Source organism: Erigeron canadensis, chromosome 2 (genome assembly GCF_010389155.1).
Source record: "Erigeron canadensis isolate Cc75 chromosome 2, C_canadensis_v1, whole genome shotgun sequence".
NCBI classification, from domain to species: domain Eukaryota; kingdom Viridiplantae; phylum Streptophyta; class Magnoliopsida; order Asterales; family Asteraceae; genus Erigeron; species Erigeron canadensis.
In genome coordinates this window covers 42532764-42554045 of record NC_057762.1, presented here as the reverse complement: position 1 = coordinate 42554045, position 21282 = coordinate 42532764, and the positions used below count along the sequence as shown (strand labels likewise).

At 31.8% G+C, this 21282-nt stretch overlaps 2 protein-coding genes across 2 annotated transcripts; one reads left to right on the top strand and one right to left on the bottom strand.

The window, feature by feature from the left end:
- The first annotated feature begins 6266 nt into the window (after positions 1-6266).
- LOC122589710 lies at positions 6267-7201 on the top strand. Its single transcript, XM_043762034.1, has 2 exons — positions 6267-6453; positions 6563-7201. Exons 1-2 carry the CDS (start codon positions 6333-6335, stop codon positions 7030-7032), a joined length of 591 nt encoding a protein of 196 aa, XP_043617969.1. The 5' UTR covers positions 6267-6332; the 3' UTR covers positions 7033-7201.
- Positions 7202-18640: 11439 nt separating this feature from the next.
- LOC122587450 (probable serine/threonine-protein kinase DDB_G0281745) lies at positions 18641-20633 on the bottom strand. Its single transcript, XM_043759624.1, has 2 exons — positions 20527-20633; positions 18641-19579 (listed from the first exon to the last, which is right to left on the bottom strand). Exons 1-2 carry the CDS (start codon positions 20551-20553, stop codon positions 18926-18928), a joined length of 681 nt encoding a protein of 226 aa, XP_043615559.1. The 5' UTR covers positions 20554-20633; the 3' UTR covers positions 18641-18925.
- Between the last annotated feature and the right edge of the window lie 649 nt (positions 20634-21282).

The following is a 21282-nucleotide window of genomic DNA, read 5'->3' as shown; positions in this document are numbered from 1 at the left end:
AATGACATTAAATTTATTATTATAATTAAGAATGATATATTTTGACTATTTATATAAAGTATAAGTATTAATATTGTCATTTAATAAAGACAAAATAATTAAATTTGATCTAATAGTTATAATCAAAGATAAAAATCATCTAAAGGTTTTTATTTGTTTAGTAATGAATTTAGTACTTTTTTATATATATATTGGTAGATGGTATATATTTAGGAAAAATAAAATTGCTCATACGTTTATAGAAAACTACAATGTTCACTATAAATAGTGACATTAAAGATTCATAAACATCATCTAATGAACATGAAACACTCATAAATTCTCATATTCAAGAGAACACTCTCAAAGAACCAGGGTCACTTCTCAAGAAAACACTTTAGTTATCATAGCACTTACTAATTATTATCATCATAAGCTTAGATGGTGTAGAACTGTAAGCTTATCATGTACAATCTACATGCTCATTGGTGTAAATGTGTTATACAAAAGACTAATTAGTTATTGATGGAACGATAATAGTTGGATGGATTTCACTAAAAATATTTCAAGCCAACTTCAGTTGCAATTGTGGCTACATGAAATATTTGCTACATAGTCGTATACACACTTTTCAGCTGTGAAAACATCTAGTGTATGTGAGCCCAAATAAGGAAGACCGACTCCACCAAAAGTCCAAGACCAATAATTTGATGTCCTACGTCCTCTAATTCCTAATCTGTACGTTCCGTAATTATTAATACGCGCCACAAAATTGATCACCGTGATAAAACCAATCCCCGGTCCAACAAATGAAAATAAACATGAAATTACACAAATGAAAATGCCTTCCCTCCCAAACAACTCGCAACTACTACAAACTAAAAAGATGGCTTAAAGATTCACCGGACACCAATGTGTAGGTATTCTGAGTTCTGACAACCACAACCTCTTGTTGTGCCTTCTCTGTGGCCATGAAGAGTAAGATCATTAAGATTTTAGGGTTTGATGTGGTCTTAGATCGATATAAAGGTTTACAAATTTGACCCCGTTAATACCCCTTGAATTCCAACCATGACGTTAGATGGCATAACTGAGAACTTCAGATTCTTTGGTATAGAAAGTGGCTCAAATCCCACAGGCTACCAGTATAACTATCCAGGTCACGAGTAGTGATAAAAAAAAAAAAACTAATTTTGCAGTTTCGTGTTCTGCATCGATTTCATTGGAAATTATTATGCCATCGACTAGCAGAATAAGTTATTCAATGCTAAAAACAAAGGTCACATGATAAGATGTGACAGTTTGACCCGTTTACCTGAAATGGTTTTAAGTAGTATTATATCTCTAGACTTAAACTTTTAAACTTAGAAGTGGGTCAAAATGCCCGAAGTCTGCTTTTATTAGTGGTTATCTACTGATTACATACTGACATATATGCACTAGAAACTATAAAGAGTTAATACTTCTATTAGAGTATATACATCCAACCGCAGGATTCAATGGAACCTTACTGTCCTTTAAAGTTGATTAATCAGGAACCGCACCATGTTAACTATCAACATTTGATGCCCCAATAGGTGCCCGACTCAAGTCTCTTACTCTCCTGTCATTTCCTTAAGCTCAGCAGTTTCCAGAAACATTCATACAGGTTTCACATTTTCAAAAACTCCAGAGTTCAAGGTTTCAAATCGAAGCTGTGGTTGACATCGAACCCAATTTAGATTTTCTAATGAGCTAAATGGGAAACCCAAGGGCGCATAAGTCCCACTTGATCCACCAGGATTGTCCTCACTGTCCTTTAGAGTAGATGATTTAGAATCTGCACCCTGTTGATAATCAACGTTTAAAGCACTGCCAATAGGGTCAGCACGCATCCTCATAAGAAAGTTATCCATCTCTTCCTTAAGATGAGTAGCCCATGAAAGATGGTCATGCATAGATTTCCGTTCTCCAGCAACCTGATAGTTCACGGTTTGATAAGGAAGTTGGTATGGTGGTGATTTCAGATTTCCATAAACTCCAGAGTTTAAGGTTTGATTTGGAAGTTGTAGTGGTGGTATCAGATTTCCACAAGTTCCAGAGTTCAAGGTCTGAAGTTGAAACCAAGGCTGGACTAGTGGTGAATTAGGAGAGGCAGACACCTGAGGGTTTATGGCTTGATATTGTTGCTGATAATGAAGCGGGTTTAATGATTGAAAGGGATTAAATGGAAATCCCAAGGGAGCAGAAGTCCCGCTTGATCCACCAAGTTTGTTGCCATCAATTAACTTGACAGTAATCCTTAAAGGATTCAGGGACTGTCGAACAACTTCAAGGAGATCATCATTATGAGCAAGTGTAACCACATCACCATCTTCATCGATGTAAGTCATAGAAAACTCAACATCAGAACTAAAACTGAAGAGCCTGCGAATTTTGTCACTCAACATAACAATGTCAAGATCAAGTTTCTTGTCATTAACAGATGCAGTGAAGCGCGAGAGTTTTTCCCCAAACATAACCTGCAATTATATATGTCACACATTTATCACGATTTTAGCTTGAATTAAACAAAAACGGCACACAAAATACATTTGAAATGGGCGAACATTTATAAACTTGGGCTTGCATTCCAGGAATTTGCCAAATAGGCAAATATAAGTCCACATTACCCTTCTTTTATACAAACGAAATTGCATATTAGCCTGAATTAAAGTCACGTTGAGACTTGAAAGATTGTTTGAGGCTCCATATTTTTAAGTGCTAATAGCTTAAAAGCTCAGCTCAAAATAAGCCTGCTTAAAACGGAATTCAATCTCTTCAATCTCAGGATACCACCTAAAGAACTATAACTGCGGCCAAAACCAGACCTAAGAGTAAAACACTAAAACTTCATTTTGGCTTTTATACTATACACACTTGATACACTAAAAATGTGAAATTTAAGGGTCTTGGGCATGTAGATGAGTTTGTTGATGGTGGAGCCCCAATGTGGGACCTCCCTACAAAATATAAAGGTATGATGTTCCCTGTATGACCTTGACCGCTCATATAAACAAATGAATAGTATAAGGAATATTTGGGCATGTAGGCGAGTGACAACCTTTTTGACAATAGTTGATAGCATAAGGTGATAACAGTAATTGCAAATGAATAAAAAATAACTATACAACCAAAACCATGTATAAAATGAGAATATAAAGGTATTTAATCAAACATAATACTACCAAATAATAGTTATAAGATTGTAAGTACACTTTTTAAAAACCATTTACAGTAATTATCATTACAGTCTTTAGTTTATTTATTATTCAAAACCATATAAGTTTGTAACGATGAGTCAATTACATTCAGCTTACTTTTTACCCAAAATGGCAACAAAAATAAATTAGAAATAGTAGTTGGAACAAAAACCCTAACCAGCCATTGAACTAGGGCGGAAAAAGGTATGCAGAAAGGGTATCTAAAAACGAACCTTGATTACAATCAGAGAAGAAGAAGAAGAAGTAGCCATCATCAATGTTTTAGAGCTCCCAATAGAAATAACCAACCTTAAGGGACTGCAAATATAAATTTTGGAGAGTTTGCTGGCATGAAGAGGAGGGAGGAGTAATAAAGGGGTTGGTGGGGTTCACATTACTTTTTTAATTTTTCATTTTGGTGTAAGAAGAATTGAAGAGAAGTATGCTGCAGTAATTAATAAGAGAGATGCAAGAGAAACTGATTTGACGAGAGGAAGAGCTCCGACAAGTGATCGGAATAGCTCTCAACCCCTGGTAGGTGGGTAATTAAATAACAATGAAAAGAAAGTCCACAATAAAAGGCCACGTTTGATATCAAAGGTCGTTTTGTTGTGACAAACATTTGTTCTTTTTCATTTTTGTTTCTTGAAAATACATTAAAAAAAAAATTATAATATTTTTTTGTCACATATTCATTTTGAAGTTCAATAGTCTTGATCATTATTATATGTGTTGTTTTACTAGTTTAGTTTTGCTACTTATAAACGGAAAGGGTCAACTCATTATATTAAAAGAGGGCATAAAGTCTTGAGAGTGGTACTAGAATGAATTTGTTGGCTACATTGGCGTAGTTTCTGGACCTCGTGACATGGAATTGAAACTTTAGATGTCTTGTTAACATTTGAACTAGCCAGGGGCAGAAAAAGATGTGTGTACAACTTTAGGTGAACTTCATTACTTGACCGCAACACCATATTTTCTTTTCTTATATTTTAAAGAAGAAACAAACAAAAAACAATCTAATTTTCGGATGTATGAAGGAAAAAATCATGATTTTTCAATCGGCATCTTTTTCTTTTCCGCCTCCTTCCATTTTTCTTCTATTTTATTTTTATCTTTCTTTAATGATTTATTTTGTATATAATTTTTTCTGTAATTTTCTTTCACTTTTTCTTTTAAGATCTAATTTAATAGATGCCTTGCTAACTCTCTTTTGTATATTATCTTTTCCATTTTCTTTAATTCTTCAAATCTTGTACTATTTTTGTCGTTTCAATTCAAGAAAATCAAAAATCAATTAAAGATGATAAACAAGAGGATGTCAAGTAGTGATGGCTCCAAAATTTATTCTAAGTGAACAGTAAGTAATAGAAACGATAATACATGCAGGTTAGACAACATCCCTTAAAATATGTTTGCACATTCAAGGTTCAAAATGAGCATCGAATTTAAGTTTGGTTTTGCAATCACATAAAATTTATTTTGATATGCATACATCATGTCATATTATTGTCAAAAATACTTACAAGAGACCATTCACATTTTTTAATATACCATTATTCATTGAATCGTTAATTGATAAAAAAAAAAAATTCTATTGCTTCATTCTGAATATATAGATTATAGAATACTCAGAAAAAAAACAACAGGTAATATACAAACATATTTATTCATTTACGGCTTACTGAAAAAAAAATGTTTAATTTCATTAAATAAAAAATAATCATAAATCAAGTTAAGTCATATTTTTTAAAATTAATCTAACACATATTTAAAAATCAATCTAACTCATATATTTAAAAATCAATATCTCTTATATAAATAAAAGAGAATTGTTTCTAGATGATTTTTGTAGAAAATTTCCTATGTGGTAAACTCACAATCTCTTATATAAATAAAAGAGAATTGTTTCTAGAAGATTTTTGTAGAAAATTTCTTATGTGGCAAACTCACAATCTTTCCTACAAATGTTTTTAGAAATTATGACATCATATTTAAAATTATAATTTTAGCAACATTTTAGTTTTTAAAAAAATTAATCCACTTAACACTATCTTAATTACTTTATTAATTTTCATATAATTTTATAATTTACATTTAAGTCTTGATGAAACATTAATAAATATAGACATTTTTCTATTTATTTTCAAGTAAAAAGAATATTTTGAAGTAAAAAATATAACTACATTTTTTTTTTATATGCTAGGTATCTTATATAAAAAGAAGAAAAAATAGCTTGATATAAGAAGTTTAAATTAAAAAAATTATCATCAAATATATTAATGTTTGTTGTTTAAGTATAAATATATTTGATACACAAAAGCTTAAAGGTAACTATATGCATTTTGTTTATCAAAACTATAAAAAAAAATGTTATAGTAAATAATCAAATAGATATTTCAGAATAGATCCAATTCACTTCGTCACAACTTCAACAGTGATGATCATACGTTTTTAAGAGTTAAAAGAATAGGATTAGAAAAAAGCTTAATGAAATCTACCTATCAAATTCTTAAATATTTAACTTAAACATATAAAAATTATATTAATCTATCATTTTCCTTAAATCGTTCATTAATGTACACACATAAAATGATCCTAACTTATGGTTTTTAATATGAAGTAATTGGGCAGAAAAAGATTAAAAAAAAAAAAATCTTTTGTGGGCCGACTAAAAAAAAAATGTATTATTTAGAATTTAAAAACTAAGGTCGCGTTTGGTTCACAGAATCTGATGGAATTTGATGGGATTGGAATTGAATTTCATTCCTTAGTGCGTTTGGTTACACAAAGAAGATGGAATCTCATTCCATAGGAATGTAAACATTCCATCATTTGATGGAATCTCCATTCCTTGGGGATGGATAGAAGGAAAAGGAATTTCATTCCTTCCATCACTTGAATTTTCAAAAAATCAAAAATATTCCGTCAAATTCCATTCCTTCAAATTCCAATTCCTTTAAAAGATTTCATTCCTTCTCAAAACATTCTGTGAACCAAACGCGCCATAAACTTTTTCCCCAAGAAAATTTGAGAAGGGTTATAAAAAGGTGGACTGAATCTTGAAAATTCCGTTTCAATCATCGGATTCTAATATATAAATTATACTATAATAATTAATAGTAATAAATAATGGTTTCTTCTTCGTCTTTGTTGTTTGCTGCGAAGCAGTTGGTAGCTTCAACAAGATCGGCCCTGTTCCGTCATACCCCCAATCCACGTCAATTCAGCACCAAAACTCGTGTTATCGATGGTACTTTTTTCTTCTTCTTCTTCTTTTTTTTTTTATGTATATATATATGTATTACTTTTATTTGTTTTCCTTTTAATTTGTGTATGAGTGTGTGTGTTGCAATTGACAGATTTGAAAAAATTGAGGTCTTATACAATGCATATAACTATACCCAATGGATTTGAAAGCTTAATCTCGCCGGAGGGCGAAGTTAAGGAGGAATACATACTAGAAAACATGAATATGTCACTAAATATCCCTGCAAACCTTGAGGTGAAGGAGACACCTGAAGGAGAAGGAGGAGGGAGCATGTCGTTTTTCCTAAACATGGGTGTCGATAACTGGGACAGCCACGGGTTCGATATCAAGACCCACTGTGCTGAATGTGTTAAGAACCGCAAGGCGTTTTTCGTCGAAGCTAATATCGCTGATAAGATAATCTACCACAGCAAGGTTCATTTAACTGCTGGCCATGATGAGGACTATAAAACAGAGACAAAAGACAGTGGTTTGTTGGTTACGTTCTTCAAGAACAAGCCCCGCCCAGTTACTGTCTACAAGGTTAAGGAGGAGGGGGATGGCGGCAGCTCAGCTGTTTGATTAACGTACTGCTAATCTTCTTAATCTAACAGTAGAAAGAAAAAAGTAGAGGAGTAACAGTTTTTGTCAGAAACCAATCTTAATGCTATTATTAACACCCCATTGTAATGTTGGTTGGATGGTTGCCAATGCTTATTGCTATTTAGTATATGAATATCTGTTAGTACTATGTTCTTTTGTGTTTTGTCACATTTGAATTTTGAATCTCAATGTGTCTTGATCATTAAGTATTCAGCTTGTATTCAATTCCCCATATTCACAGGTAGTCGGGTATGAGTTTGTTTAACTGTTGGTGTCGAATACAGTACGGTTGGTGTCGAATACAGTAGTGTAAAAGATTTGAGACGATGGTATCTCATTCATGATTTGTCAGACTAGCGTGCGTAGAGGGTTTGAGGTTGTATCTCATTATGCAGTTTTTGCCTCATTGGTAGTCAGTCTCTTTATTTGATGAGTATCACTTAAGCTGTAATTGTGGTTGCATTGAACCTGCTACTATAGCTAGTATACTTTGTGTTCTGTCACATTTGAATTCTGAAGTCAATGGTCTTGATCATTGTTAGTCAACTTGTTTTCAATTCCCATCTTCCCGGGTATGAATTTGTATAATTCGTGATTCGTCAGACCAGTGTGCGTGGAGGGTTTGAGGTTGCATCTCATTATTCAAATTTTGCGTGGAGGGTTTGAGGTTGCATCTCATTATTCAAATTTTGCCTCATTGGTAGTCCAGTCCCTAAATTTGATACGAGTATCATTTAAGCTGCAACTGTGACTACATGAAACCTGCTACCATAGTAGCATGCACACATCTCCAACTGTGAAAACATTTAGTGTATGTGAGCCCAGATAAAGGAAGACTGACTCAAACAAGCGGAACAATTTTCCCCTAATTCCTATTTTGTACATACCATAATTGCTAATACCAGCCATGGAATTGATCACATTTGATCCTCAAAAGTCAAAACCAACAAACGAAAATAAACATCGTCAAACATGGCCATCCCTCACAAACGGTTCACAACTACTAAAAAGATGGCTCAGAGATTCACCGAAGCGTAGATATACCGAGTTTCTGACAGCCACAACTTCTTGCAGTGCCTTCTTTGTGGTAGTAAAAACCATTAAAACATTAGAGTTTGTTAAGGTCTTAGATCGATATAAAGATTTACAAGTTTTAACCTGTCAATACACCTTGAATTCCTACTGTGATGTTAGATGGCATAACTGATAACTTCAGATTATTTGGTTTACAAAGGGACTCAAGCCCCTCAGGCTACCAGTAGAATTATCCTGGACTCCTGGTCACAAGCACTTCTGTCATAACTAGTGATAAGACAACTCACACCATTAGTTTTGCAATTTCGTGTTCTTTTGCACCAATTTCATTGGAAATTATCATGCCAATGACTAGCAGAATATGCTAGTCAATGCTAAAAAGACTGGTCAAATGACAAGATGTACTACTTTTGACCCATTTACTTGAAATGAATTTAAGTGGTATTAATCTCCGATGACTTGAACTTTTAAACACACCTAAGAATGAAACGGGTCAAGTGGGTCAAATTGCCGAAAGTTTGCTTCTCATTCATATAGGTTATCTACTAATTACATGCTGGCAAATATGCTCTTAGAAGAGTTAATACTTCTATTTAGAGTATATACATCTAACCACAGGATTCAATGAAAACCTTACTGTCCTTTAGACCTGATGAATCAGGATCCGCAGCATGTTAACTATCAACATTTGATGCACCGCTAGGTGTCTGACTCAAGTCTCCGGTCATTTCCTTAAACTCAGAATATCCCCGAAGTAGTTCACGCACAGAGTTCACATTTCAAGAAATTCCAGGGTTCAACGTCTGAAATTGAAACCAAGGCTGGACCATTGTTGATTTTGAAGGGAAAGAAATCTCAGATCTCAAGGGAAAAAACATGTGGTTGACATCGAACCCGGTATAGATTTTCTAATGAGCTAAATGGGAATCTCAAGGGTGCACAAGTCCCACCTGATCCACCAGGATCGTCCTCACTGTCCTTTAAAAAAAGATGATTCAGAATCTGCATCCTGTTGATCATCAACGTTTAATGCACCGCCAATAGGGTCAGTACGCACCCTCACAACCAAGTCATCTGTGTCTTCCTTAAGATCAGTAGCCCATGGAAGATGCATGCACAGATTCCCGTTTAACAGTAACCTGAGAGTCAGATGGTTTGATTTGGAAGTTGGTACAGTGGTGATAACATATTCTTCTATGTTTGCTTTGGAAGTTGTTGTGGTGGTAATTTCAGGTTTCCACGAGTTCTAGAGTGTGGTTTCTTGTTGAAACCAAGGCTGGACTTGAGGGTGAATTCAGACGGGACACACCTGAGGGTTCATGGCTTGCAGTGGCGGCTTAAGGTTTTTTGAGGCCTCAAACGGTATCAATTTTCGAGGCCTAGTTCATTACCATATAAATTAGAGTAAAAGAGAAAAGCAAAAAAAAAAAGTAATTCGATTTTTATTATAAACTACTAGTATAAAAAAAATATGGATGTTGATACCAAAACCAATAAGGGCGTTACTATAATGCAAATTATATATCATAGTTAGTCCAAAATCCAAACAATAAGTCGAATATACAAAATATTGAGGCCTCGAAAATTTGGGGGCCTAAAGCGACCGCCTAGTTCCATAGTACTGTTGAGCCACCTCTGATGGCTTGATATTGAAGATGTTGATAATGAAATCATGAAACGGGTTTAACAATTGAAACGGGTCAAATGGAAATCCCAAGGGTGCAGAAGTCACGCTTGAATCATCAAGTCATTAAAAACTCAACATCAGAACCAAAGCTGAAGAGCTTGCTGATTTTGAAACTCAACCTAACAATGTCATTATGTCAAGATCAAGTTTCTTGTCATCAATAGATGCAGTGATGCACGGGTTTATTTTCATGTCAAAATTTTCCATTCTCAAGTTGGACACTATACCAGCAAAAATGTACCGTATTCATATTCAAATTTGCTATAAACTCACAAACTTTGTTACAAAAGCTTTGATGACGTGCTTGTATATCTGTATAGGCGAACGCACCAAAAGAGGTTGAGTGGATTGGTCACTCAACTTCTGCAGAGTTGCCACCTGTTTTACAATCTTTAGCATAAAGACCACTACAAAGGGGTAAGTTTGTTGACCTTAACCATTCGTTTCCTCTGGGTAAAAACGATTGTCTTGAAACTTGTCGACATCTCTACTTGAATGGTTGTTATACCCTGCCCATTGCACCCGGTTTCCTGGTTGATACATTGGCAGTGATAGAAGGCTGTTTGCCTATAAATATAAGGGCCCTTGAGGTACCAAACACACATGGAATAGCCATTGGTTTTTTAAGATTATGAGGAAGCTTATGAGATGATCCAATAATTAATGAAACAAAATATTATTAATGGCTCCCTAAATGTTTACAGTCCATTCTTGATGCCCATCTCTCCTGATCAAAAATAAAGTATGAAGTTCTAAGGAATAGACCCACAAAAAGAACCACATTGATCATTGCAAGGTGGAAATCTCCCTGCACGTCATTTTTCTTACAAGGATATATATAAATCGGATGCATTAGAAAGGGAGAGTGCTTCAAAATGGTCTATGAAGAAATATGTACTTGTACAAAAACGGCAATATATACAAATTATGTACTTTTTTTGATTATTATTTTTTTTAAAACGGCAATATTACTTTATTGATTAAATGGTCTGATAGGAATAGATCGAGTTGGTCAATCCAAGTCAATAATGTACATCTTTATATTCATGAATTAAAGTTTAACAAATTACGAGTACTAGTTGTTGTAAAATGTAACACATCACACGGGTATATATAAACATCAGTATTGTTAATCACATAACTAACCATTATTACACAGTGTTTATTTTACCCTTCAAATAAACATTTTTGTTAAACGGAAAATGCGTTCTAAACATAGTTTTCTAAGAATATTTTTCAAAAAATATAAACAATGTTTTTCACTTTTTAATGGAAAACCTGAAAACATCTTTTCCTTGTTTTTCATTTTCTATTTCCCCCCTCCAATTTCTCTCACATCCATAACATGTTTTCTAGTTTTTCAATTAGAAAACGTTTTCAAAATTTTTATTTGTTTTCTAGAAAAAATAATAACCCTTCTTATTTTCTAGAAAATTAAAAATAGAAAACCATAAAACATTTTCTACAACCAAATGGGGCCTAAATTTTTTATTTTCTTTTCTAAAATTCTACGACATACTAAGTACTGATTCTTTATGAATATAATACATATACAAAAAAACAGATTAACGAAAACCAAAATACTAGCTTCATGTGTAAAAACCCTAACCCTAGCTTCAAAAAAAAAAAATTAAAAAAAAATCATCCAATAAAGTTTGACTTGATTTCATAGTAACTTTTTTATAATTATATGAAAACAAAAGCCAAGTGTAAAAACTAAAGTATTAAAAACGCATAAAAAACATCATCTAACAGCTAAAGTAAAATTAAAATTAAAATAAGTGAAATGTTCATTTGAAAACTAAATTTTTTGTGAAAACTAGAAAACTGCCAACACACGCTGTGATCTAAGTTTAACCCAATGTGTTTTAATTGTATCTTTATAGAACACAATGTGTTTTTATTGTGTAATCTAAAATACGTTGTGTTAAGTTTTAAATCACAGTGTGTTTTTGATAGCGCTGTAAATCAGAAATTGTTCAAACACACTATGATATAAACTTAACATAATGTGTTTTTGAAAAACATATTAAAAACACGTTGTGTTAAATAAGATCACAGTGTATTTTAGTCAGTTTTCTGGTTTTCACGAAAATTTTAGTTTTCAAATTATCAAAACCCATTAAAATAAATATATAAAAACGTACTAAAAAACTAATTAACCTTGATCACTATTGAAGAAGCCCTGTGTAAAAACTAACGGGTAGCCGTGAGCCGATTGTGATAGGTTGTGTGTGTGCTAGAGAATATATATCTATAATACTTTGTAAAGAGAATAAGGATTAAGAAATTAAGCATTTTTTTCTTCCCAAAATACCCCTACTTAACATAAAACCATTATATACCCTCATTTCCTCCATTACCTTTAATCATTACACACTCTCATCGATCTTCAATCACCCTCTGCCGCCTCCCTCGATCTCCACCACCGCCTCCTTTTTATATTGTCCTTACCTTCTAGCCGGCGCAACGCGTGGGCACTATGCTCGTTATGTGATGTGATGGTGAGGGTGTGTATATATAGTCATATAGATAGAGATCGAGAGAGAAAAATAAGATTATAATGTGTTGTATCTATAAGCCAAGAGTTAGAGTTTAATTTTAAGTCTAATAAAAAAATTTGAATGTATATACAATTAAAAAAAAACTAATTTAATAAAATAAATAAATTAAAAAGACACATGTCGATTAATGATTACACCACGTGTTGTTTCAAGAACATCTCAATTCTATCTATAAACCAAGAGTTAGAGTTTAATTTTAAATCTAATAAGTAAATTGAATCCATATGCAATTAAAAAAGCTAATTTAATAAAATAAATTTTAAAAAAAGACACGTGTCGATCAAGGATTACGCCTCGTGTCGTTTCAATAACATATCAATCCTGTTTTAGTTTATTGGTAGATATATATATACTTAATTATTTAATTTAATTATCTACTATAGGTCTGGAATACCACAAAGTAAAATTACGTTGTCTTGACGAGATGGGTACTCGCGCAATGTGGCGGCGGTGGCAACAACGAGTGGTGCTAGTGGCAGTGGAGGTAACAATGTGATTATTAATCTAAAAGTAATTGACGTAAATGTTAGTGTAGTTATTTTATGGTTAAGAGATTTATCTTTTGTAAATAACTTTAGTAAGAATATTATAGAGATACTAGGTGGAAATATTTAAATTAATTAAAAAAGGAGATAGTTTTTTTTGGGTAAAGAGTTGTTTACCCGGAGATAGATAATAACTAGAAATAATAACTACCCTTATACATAATATTAATTGTTACATTACAATACTACCCTTATACATAATAATAACTATAAATAGACATAAATGGAAAAAAAAACTAGAAAAAAAGAAAAAGAGAGAACTAGATTAATTAAGATAGAGAATTAGGCCTAAGTAGGAGGATTAGAGAAAATATATCCCAAACATGCACTTTTAGTTATAGTATAAATAACGTTGAGATTAATATTGTTATGCATCATTATTATAAATTATGACTCGATTATGCTCGATTTTTTTCAGATTTAATTTGAGGTTGGGACGAATATTGACGATTTAAATATATATATCAAACCCACTCTATATATAAGTTAAAAAATTTAAAAAGGTACAAGTGTTAAGATCGAGTTTATTATCACATTATGCTCGATTTCATACTAAACTTTGTCTTGGTACCATAATATATTTCTCTCAATGCGTGATACATGTATGAATGAATTTACTTTATAACTCGATCACCAACTCAATATTAACTAATTTATTATTATGCTCGATTTCATACTAAACTTTGTCTTGGTACCATAATATATTTCTCTCAATGTGTGATACATGTATAAATGAATTTACTTTATAACTCGATCATCAACTTAATATTAACTAATTTAATTATATTTCCTGTCATATATAAATCGAATATTAACTACACCTAACGTCTTGACTCATAGTAAAGGATAATACGAGTCCAATACTAGTCCAAAATGAATGCGTTAGGAGTACCTTAAATGAACCGACCATTGTTCTCGCCCTCAATTTAAGGAAGACATAAGCCAATAACCTACTTGTTCAATGGGAAGGCAACTGAGTTTTGCTTATTAGGCGGAAGTTCAAGTCTTGTCAAATGCAAATTTTATTCTTACTAATTCCTAAGTTGTTTAGGGGGGAGTTTGTGGGGTTTCCCTTTGGCACTGTTGCTAGGCATGAGATAACAGTATTTAGTTTAGACAACCGACTATCTATGTCAGGACCTCACATATTGAAAATGAAATGTATGTTTCTATTTGAAAGCCACCCGACAAAAATATATATACATGAATTGATGAATTACATATTTCAATAGTTTTAAAAATTTTATAGATTATAATGACATGCATAATAATGATCTAATAAAATTTCATTAGATCAATTGCTTATATGTACCTCATTCACGTTAGATCGGTTACTATTTAGAAAAAAAAAAATACATTTAATTAATTAACACATATAAGAAATTTTAATTTTGCATTTACTATAAAACTAGATTTTAGATCCGTGTCCATTACTGTACACGGGGTTTACGATATTATCAATATTAGATTTTCATACATTTAAGTCATAAAAACTTATAATTTTGAAGATATAGAGTTCTAAGTGTTATACTTTGCAAGTTGTAGTACAATAATCATATGTTCGTCACTGTCATTTTTAGCTGAGACATATTGATGAAATTGTTCGCCATATTCATTCCACAAGGCACATGTTATAATAATTTCTCTATTATATAACTTTTTGAAACCAGTTGTACTCATAATGTGATATTATTATGAAAGATAATTAAGAATTAAAATATAAACATACTTTTGATCATGTATTTGACATTCAAGTATACGTATTTCATTATGATGCGGACTCATAACACGCATAGATTTATTTTCGATCACCTGTCCTATGATAATTAGATAACAATTAGGATTGTTTTCATACTCTTTGATAATAATTAGGACTCTTGATTTGAGTGACAATTGTAACTTTAAATATTAATACGCAAACCTAATATAGAAAATAAAGAAAATTATGTACCTTTTTTATTTGAGAGATATAATGAATTTTGAATGGAGTTCATATTGACTTCGATTTAGTATTCAAGTAACCCTCTGTTGTAAATCGTGTTTTTAGTCTATGATTGTCTCATGTTTTGTGATTCCTATTGTGTTTAGGATAAGGATGTTATATATCGTCATCTATTATTATGTTTGGGATATGTATCTAGAGTTCAAATTGTGTTTATATTAAATATTAAACTTAATATTAATATTTATAGTTAAGAAAAATATAATCTAATATTTGTTAATAAGTCATTAGGTTTTGAAATAATTTTTTGTAGATAATATTTAATATATTGAGATTTTTTTAACACTAATTTAATGATTATAAATTTTAAAAAACTTTCTCAAGTAAATAAACATAATTTAAGTATTCAGGGTTAAAAAGTGTAAATTATTGATGAAAAACAAAAAAGTGTAAATTAATGAGACTTTTTCTACAAAATAATATAAATATTAATATAATAATATATTTGGATAATGATTATTAGGATTTTTAATTTATAGTTAATCTAAATGATGACATAAGCAAAAGTCAATTTGATGAAATTGAACGATTTGATTGGTTAATAAGTTATTAGTTCAATCGTCTTATAGTATATATTAAGATTAAGATATATATATGAAATGAAATATGGTTTTAGGTAAAATAAAACAACTATTAAAGTAAAACAAATAAAACAATAGGTTTTTCTTAAGTGATAATTAATCACCGTGCAAAATGAAAATCATCGTACATCAATTGTTTCGTGAATTTTCGTGCATCAACTTAACCATGATCTAAGGGTCAAGATCATCTCTTATTTGTTTTATCTTAATACTTATTTTACAATACCTAACCCCATTAAAATATATCAATTTTTTGTTTAGTAAACTGCAACTAATAATCATAAATTGTTTAAAGTCACATTTTATTGTCAATGCAAGTATTGAATATCGAAGTATATCTGAGAATTCTTAATTGGATAGTTGTAAATAGCCTCAGGGCTATGGAATAAAGGAGTATCCCGGACCTGTACCGGGGTGTTGACGGCGATTTGAAAATCTCCCCAAGTAGGATTCGAACCTACGACCACGTATTCGTATCGAAGAGATGCGACAAAGTGTTCGGATCATTGTGCAATGTCTTAATCAAATGCCTAGTGGAATGATCAAAGCCGATGATCGTAAGCTATGTCCTCCATCACGATCTCGAATGAAACTATCCATGGAATCGTGCGTACATTTTAATATAACAAAATTTTCATTAGTCACATTTAATGTAGAATTAAAATATATTTTTTCCGTCTCAATAAAAATGTCGTACTTTAAATATTGAAAGTATTTATTTTTTAACTTCAACCTTAAATTTTTTTTTTTTATGTTATATATACTTAATAAAAATTAAAAAGAAAAAGAACTTAATAATAATTATACCCAATGAAAATATATTTAAAACTCAATCAATTCATATGACTAGCTTCATCAAGTATTATATAACACAAACAAAAATATTTTAAATTAAAATTGAGAAATAAATATATTGAAACGCAAGGAATAACTACTTTAGCTAGCTATACTCATTAAGACTAGGAAACAAACCCTTTAGAGGGTGTTTGGTTCATAAAATTCTTAGGAATTCATTGGAGTTGGAATGTTGAACTACATTCATGAAGGTGTTTGGTTGGCAAAATAATGGAATTGGAATTCAAAACTTTCATTTGAATTCCTTAAAATAGAGAATCTATAATCCCATCACTAACTTGATGGAATGTTTAAACATTCCATGAAATTCACCGCTTTTACTCAAATACCCTTTTATCTAAAATAGAAAAATATTCCCTGTACCGTTGAAGCATGTTGTCTCCTTTAAACAACCATTACCATCCGCCACCATCAATGTTTCACCATTGTTGGCTGCCGGATGTTAACAACCATCATCATCCGCCATCATCGATGTCTTGTTGCTGGGGGCTATTTGATTATAACAGAAATAGATCTATGCGTATATAGTATATTATATTATTATTATTATTGGATGAAAAATGAATAAGAGGTAAAGGGTAGATAAAGTTGAATGATGGAAAAAAAGTATTGTCGATCATGATCCAAGATGTAGAATTGAAGATGGTGAGTTGTTGTGAAAAAATGTGTACATGGTGGGTGTGTACAACATAGACTAACATATATTTGTTTATAATTTTATTAATATTATTATTTTTATTTTATTATTAATACAGTAATAATTTTAAAGATCAAGTCATATGTTTATAAAGAATATATGAGTATAACTTTATGATGATAATTGTTATTATTTATATTTTATTAAGATATTATAAAATTTTAATAATAAATAGTAATTTTGTCATTCGTTATAATTTCAATTCAGATTTCTTAGTTGAATTCTATCAACCAAACACATGACAAGTTTTAAAATTTTCCAATTCCAATTTCTTTCAAATTTCAATTTTTTTGACAGATTCCAGTTCTTTCAAAAACATTATGCGAACCAAACGCCCGTTAGGGTATAGTCCGGATTCAATCTTGAAATGGACGCATCAAATTGAAAATGTTAACCATCGACGGGAAGTCCTTTAACCATATCCAATGTTCACAACAACAAAAGTGGTTTTCTATGACTAAATAAAACATAATTTAACGTTAAAAAAAATGATTTCAAAGACCATATTTAATCTAAAATTATTTATGGGCATATAATATCTAGTGCAGTTGTTCGTAATTTTGAACTGTTACCCCTCACATTCAGGGGAGGATTTATTGTTTAATTGATCATATGGAAAAATGGAGAGGATGATGGAGAACAGCAGTACCGTACAACTGCAGTTCTCATCATTTTCCCATTATTTATTTGAGATATACGAGTATATGCATTCATTGTTCAAATAAGCTTGCTTTAGGTGTGACGTGATCGAGACTAGGGATGTGCCTAGTGCACCAAAACCCGAGACCCGGGTCGGTGGTTTCTCACGCGCAAAGTGACATAACTTGATACGTATAATTTTACCCGTTTAATAGCTCAATGAACTCTTTAGTTAATCTACAAATTGTCTTTCTTAAAATTTACTACCTTTAAAGAGTGTACACAAACTAAAAAACCGTACCTATAATAGAACCAAATTTTTATAAAGCTCCATGCTTATTAGGGTTGACGTATGAGTAATAATGGGTCATCTTCGGGATGGGTGGTAAGACAACTGAACTTGGCAACGAAACTACTATCCGAATCTGACCCAGTCCTCATCAGGTTCCTTATCAAGGACCCTATCGGGATTAAATATTGCACTAAACCTGATCCACATTAATAAATCCAAAACCTACTTGATATGAGGTGGTTTTCTCAACACTACACTATAGGAAGCAACTAATGCGTTAAAGTGTAATACCATATGATAATAGTAGTTTTTTAATATACAAGTAATATGTTTGTTTGGTTGGGGTACGTAGAGATATGCTACAGTCCATGCCCGAACACGAAAAAGAACCTGTTAACAGCACTGAAACCCAACTTGTAATTCAATGAGCTCGCACCAACCCAACCCGAATTTTTCCGATATCGGGTTTCTCCAACGGGATCAGATCTTTTTGCCATTTCTTTTACAAGCATATTTGTTATAGAATAAACTAAAACGGAACCACTGTTAACTAGTCGACCAAAGAAGTTTAGTTGGCAGGGAGTACAATTCTGAGAGAACTGCAACACGATTAGTGTATAATGTCTGCTATTGTATCTCGGTAGTCCATTTATATTTTGCGACTATGTAAAATACCATCACAGATCGACATTTTAATAAACAGAGTCATTAAACTTTATAAAAACATAACATGATAATAACATAATGAAACAAATAAACCATAATCAAGTACAGTAGATTTGAATCATATGATCCATCCTAAAACGTCTTCCATTAAGCTGCTAGATAACATAATTTGCACAATATAAGATGTGCTAGCTACTAATAGATGGATAGATAGATGTTGATAGACAGACGGATAGGTTATTTAATAAAATACCAGATAGATAGATAGGTTGTTATCTAATAAAAGACCACATGATATGAAATCATGCCTTAGAAAGAGTCTGTACTTGCAGAAGAGTCTGCCCTTCCTTCATTCATGCGGTTGAACGGGGGAGCACTCATAGTTTGAAACGGAGGCGGAGGTGGAGGCTCAAGCAGCACAGGGGAAAGGTTCATGGCCAGAAGTTGAGACTGGAGCTGTTGTTGTCGTTGTTGACATTGAATCAGTTGTTGCTGAAGCTGGAGTTGTTGCTGTTGTTGTTGATACGAGTTAAGCGGTGGTTGTTGATACGGGGTTAGCGGTGGTTGCTGAAACGGCTTTTGTGGTGGTGCGTGAAACGGCTTTGGTGGTGGTGGTGGTGGTGGGTGAAACGGCTTTTGTGGAGGTGGGTGATACGAGTTATGTGGAAATTTCATGGGTCCAGGATATGATCCACCAGGGGGGTTGCTGCCGCTGTTGCCATAGGTTAACTTGACAGTAATCCTCAATGGATCCAGAGACTGTTGCATCACGTCACGGAGATCGTCATCATTAGCAAGTGTGACAACGTCACCATCTTCATCCTCATAAGTCATATTAAACATAGCATTAGGACCAAAACCGAGCAGACTGCGGATCTTTTCCTTGAGCATAAAAAAGTCGAGATAGTGTTTCTTGTCATGAACAGATGGACTTATGCGACGGAGTGTTTCCCCATACTTGACCTGCAATTCAAATTATTATCAATAACAACGGCAAACAAGTTGCCTTTCATTTCAATCCTTACATGTTACAAAATTGTCCATCAAGTTATTTAGTAACCGGTATATCTATGGAATACATTATGATAACTACTGTAGCATATTTCACTCATCATCTCAATTGGAGGAATGCACAACCAATTTGGAGCCGATTAAAATTTCATACATTTTATTAACCGAATCACTAGAATTTGCTAATTCTGTCATCTGGTTTTAAAAGTTTAATCGGGGCCAAATTTCAACATCCGAAATGGTCCAAAAATAAGTTATAGACAAAAATTGTAAAAAGGCTTCCTTTTTTTTAAAAAAAAAATAGTGATTAAAAAAAAGTTGTTAATAATGAAAAAAAAACTTGATCTAACCGTCTAATACATTTAAATATTTGCTAATTATGTCATCCGGTTTTAAAAGTTTAACCGGGGCCAAATTTCAACATTCAAAATGGTCCAAAAATAAGTTATTATTATTTTTTTTTTTTGTTTTGAAAGGCAGAAATAGTGATTAAAAAAAAAAGAAAAAGTTGTTAATAATGAAAAAAAAAACCCCTTGATCTAACCGTCGAATACATCTAAATAATTAGCTGCCTTAACTAAAGTAACACTATTTAAGGAGTACATGAAAAAAAATTAAAATTAAAACTCGTAAATACATATAATTATTTATTATTTTATTTTATTTTTATATTTTAGAACGGCAATTATTTATTTATATATTTATTAATTAAAGGTGCCGATCATCAAAGTTACTGTACAAACAAAGATCTTTGCTTCAAAAACAACACCAGAACAAACATTCTCATTTTTCTAAAATAAAATATAAAAATACATAAATAGGAATCAATGCAAGTTAAAATAAAAATAATCAGCTAATATATAAAAAGATGAAAACATATTATATTAAAAAAAACTAACCTTGATGACAATCGAGGAAAGAGACATTGTCTGAAAAACAAAAAATACACACTTGAACAAGAAGAAAGAAGAAAGAAATAAAACCGAATTTAATAAAAGTTATGAGTCCGAAAGAGAAATACTAGCGTGTGTATAAATAGAAGAAAAAGGAGTGTGTACTATTTGTGAATTATTGGGCACAGAGTCCCACATCACATAAACTTTAATGTTTGCCCTTTTTAGTTTTTGTTTTTGCTTGGTCTTTTGTATTTTTATTTTTATTTTTGAAAAGTGAATTTCAATTTAAACTTCCGTATCTTGATTCAACAGCGTAGAGTATAATATACGTTGTTTTGACCGGATTTGTTGTTTTGACCGGATTTGTATTAAAGAGTGGTATTTAGTTAAGCTTTTTCAACTTTTAAATGGATTGATTTCAGAAAGTAAGAATTTTTTTTTTGAAAATTAACTACATGAAGTCAAAAACAAATTCAATCTCATGATTAGTTTATATATATATATATATATATATATATATATATATATATATATATATATATATACGAGAGTAAGTACTTGCGCGTTGCGGCGGTGAGATGATGGGGGTGATAGGTCATTAAGTGTGATATCCAAATGCCTTAGTCGTACGGGCTCCGCCCTCGGATTTAAAAATTCGTCGAAAGTATATCGAATGACATCTATAATGAAAGAACATGAAATTTTAAGAACACCCATATAATTTTTATAATTTATCGATGTACGGTTTTTGAGATAAAA

What these genes read in the sequence shown, in the direction of transcription:
- LOC122587450 (XM_043759624.1), bottom strand. Translation starts at nt 20,553, where the DNA reads ATGTCTCTTTCCTCGATTGTCATCAAG. An exon ending in TTTCCTCGATTGTCATCAAG is followed by an intron (nt 19,580 to 20,526) that starts GTTAGTTTTTTT and finishes TTTGAATTGCAG; the next exon opens with GTCAAGTATGGGGAAACACT.
- LOC122589710 (XM_043762034.1), top strand. Translation starts at nt 6,333, where the DNA reads ATGGTTTCTTCTTCGTCTTTGTTGTTTGCTGCGAAGCAGTTGGTAGCT. An exon ending in CAAAACTCGTGTTATCGATG is followed by an intron (nt 6,454 to 6,562) that starts GTACTTTTTTCT and finishes TGCAATTGACAG; the next exon opens with ATTTGAAAAAATTGAGGTCT.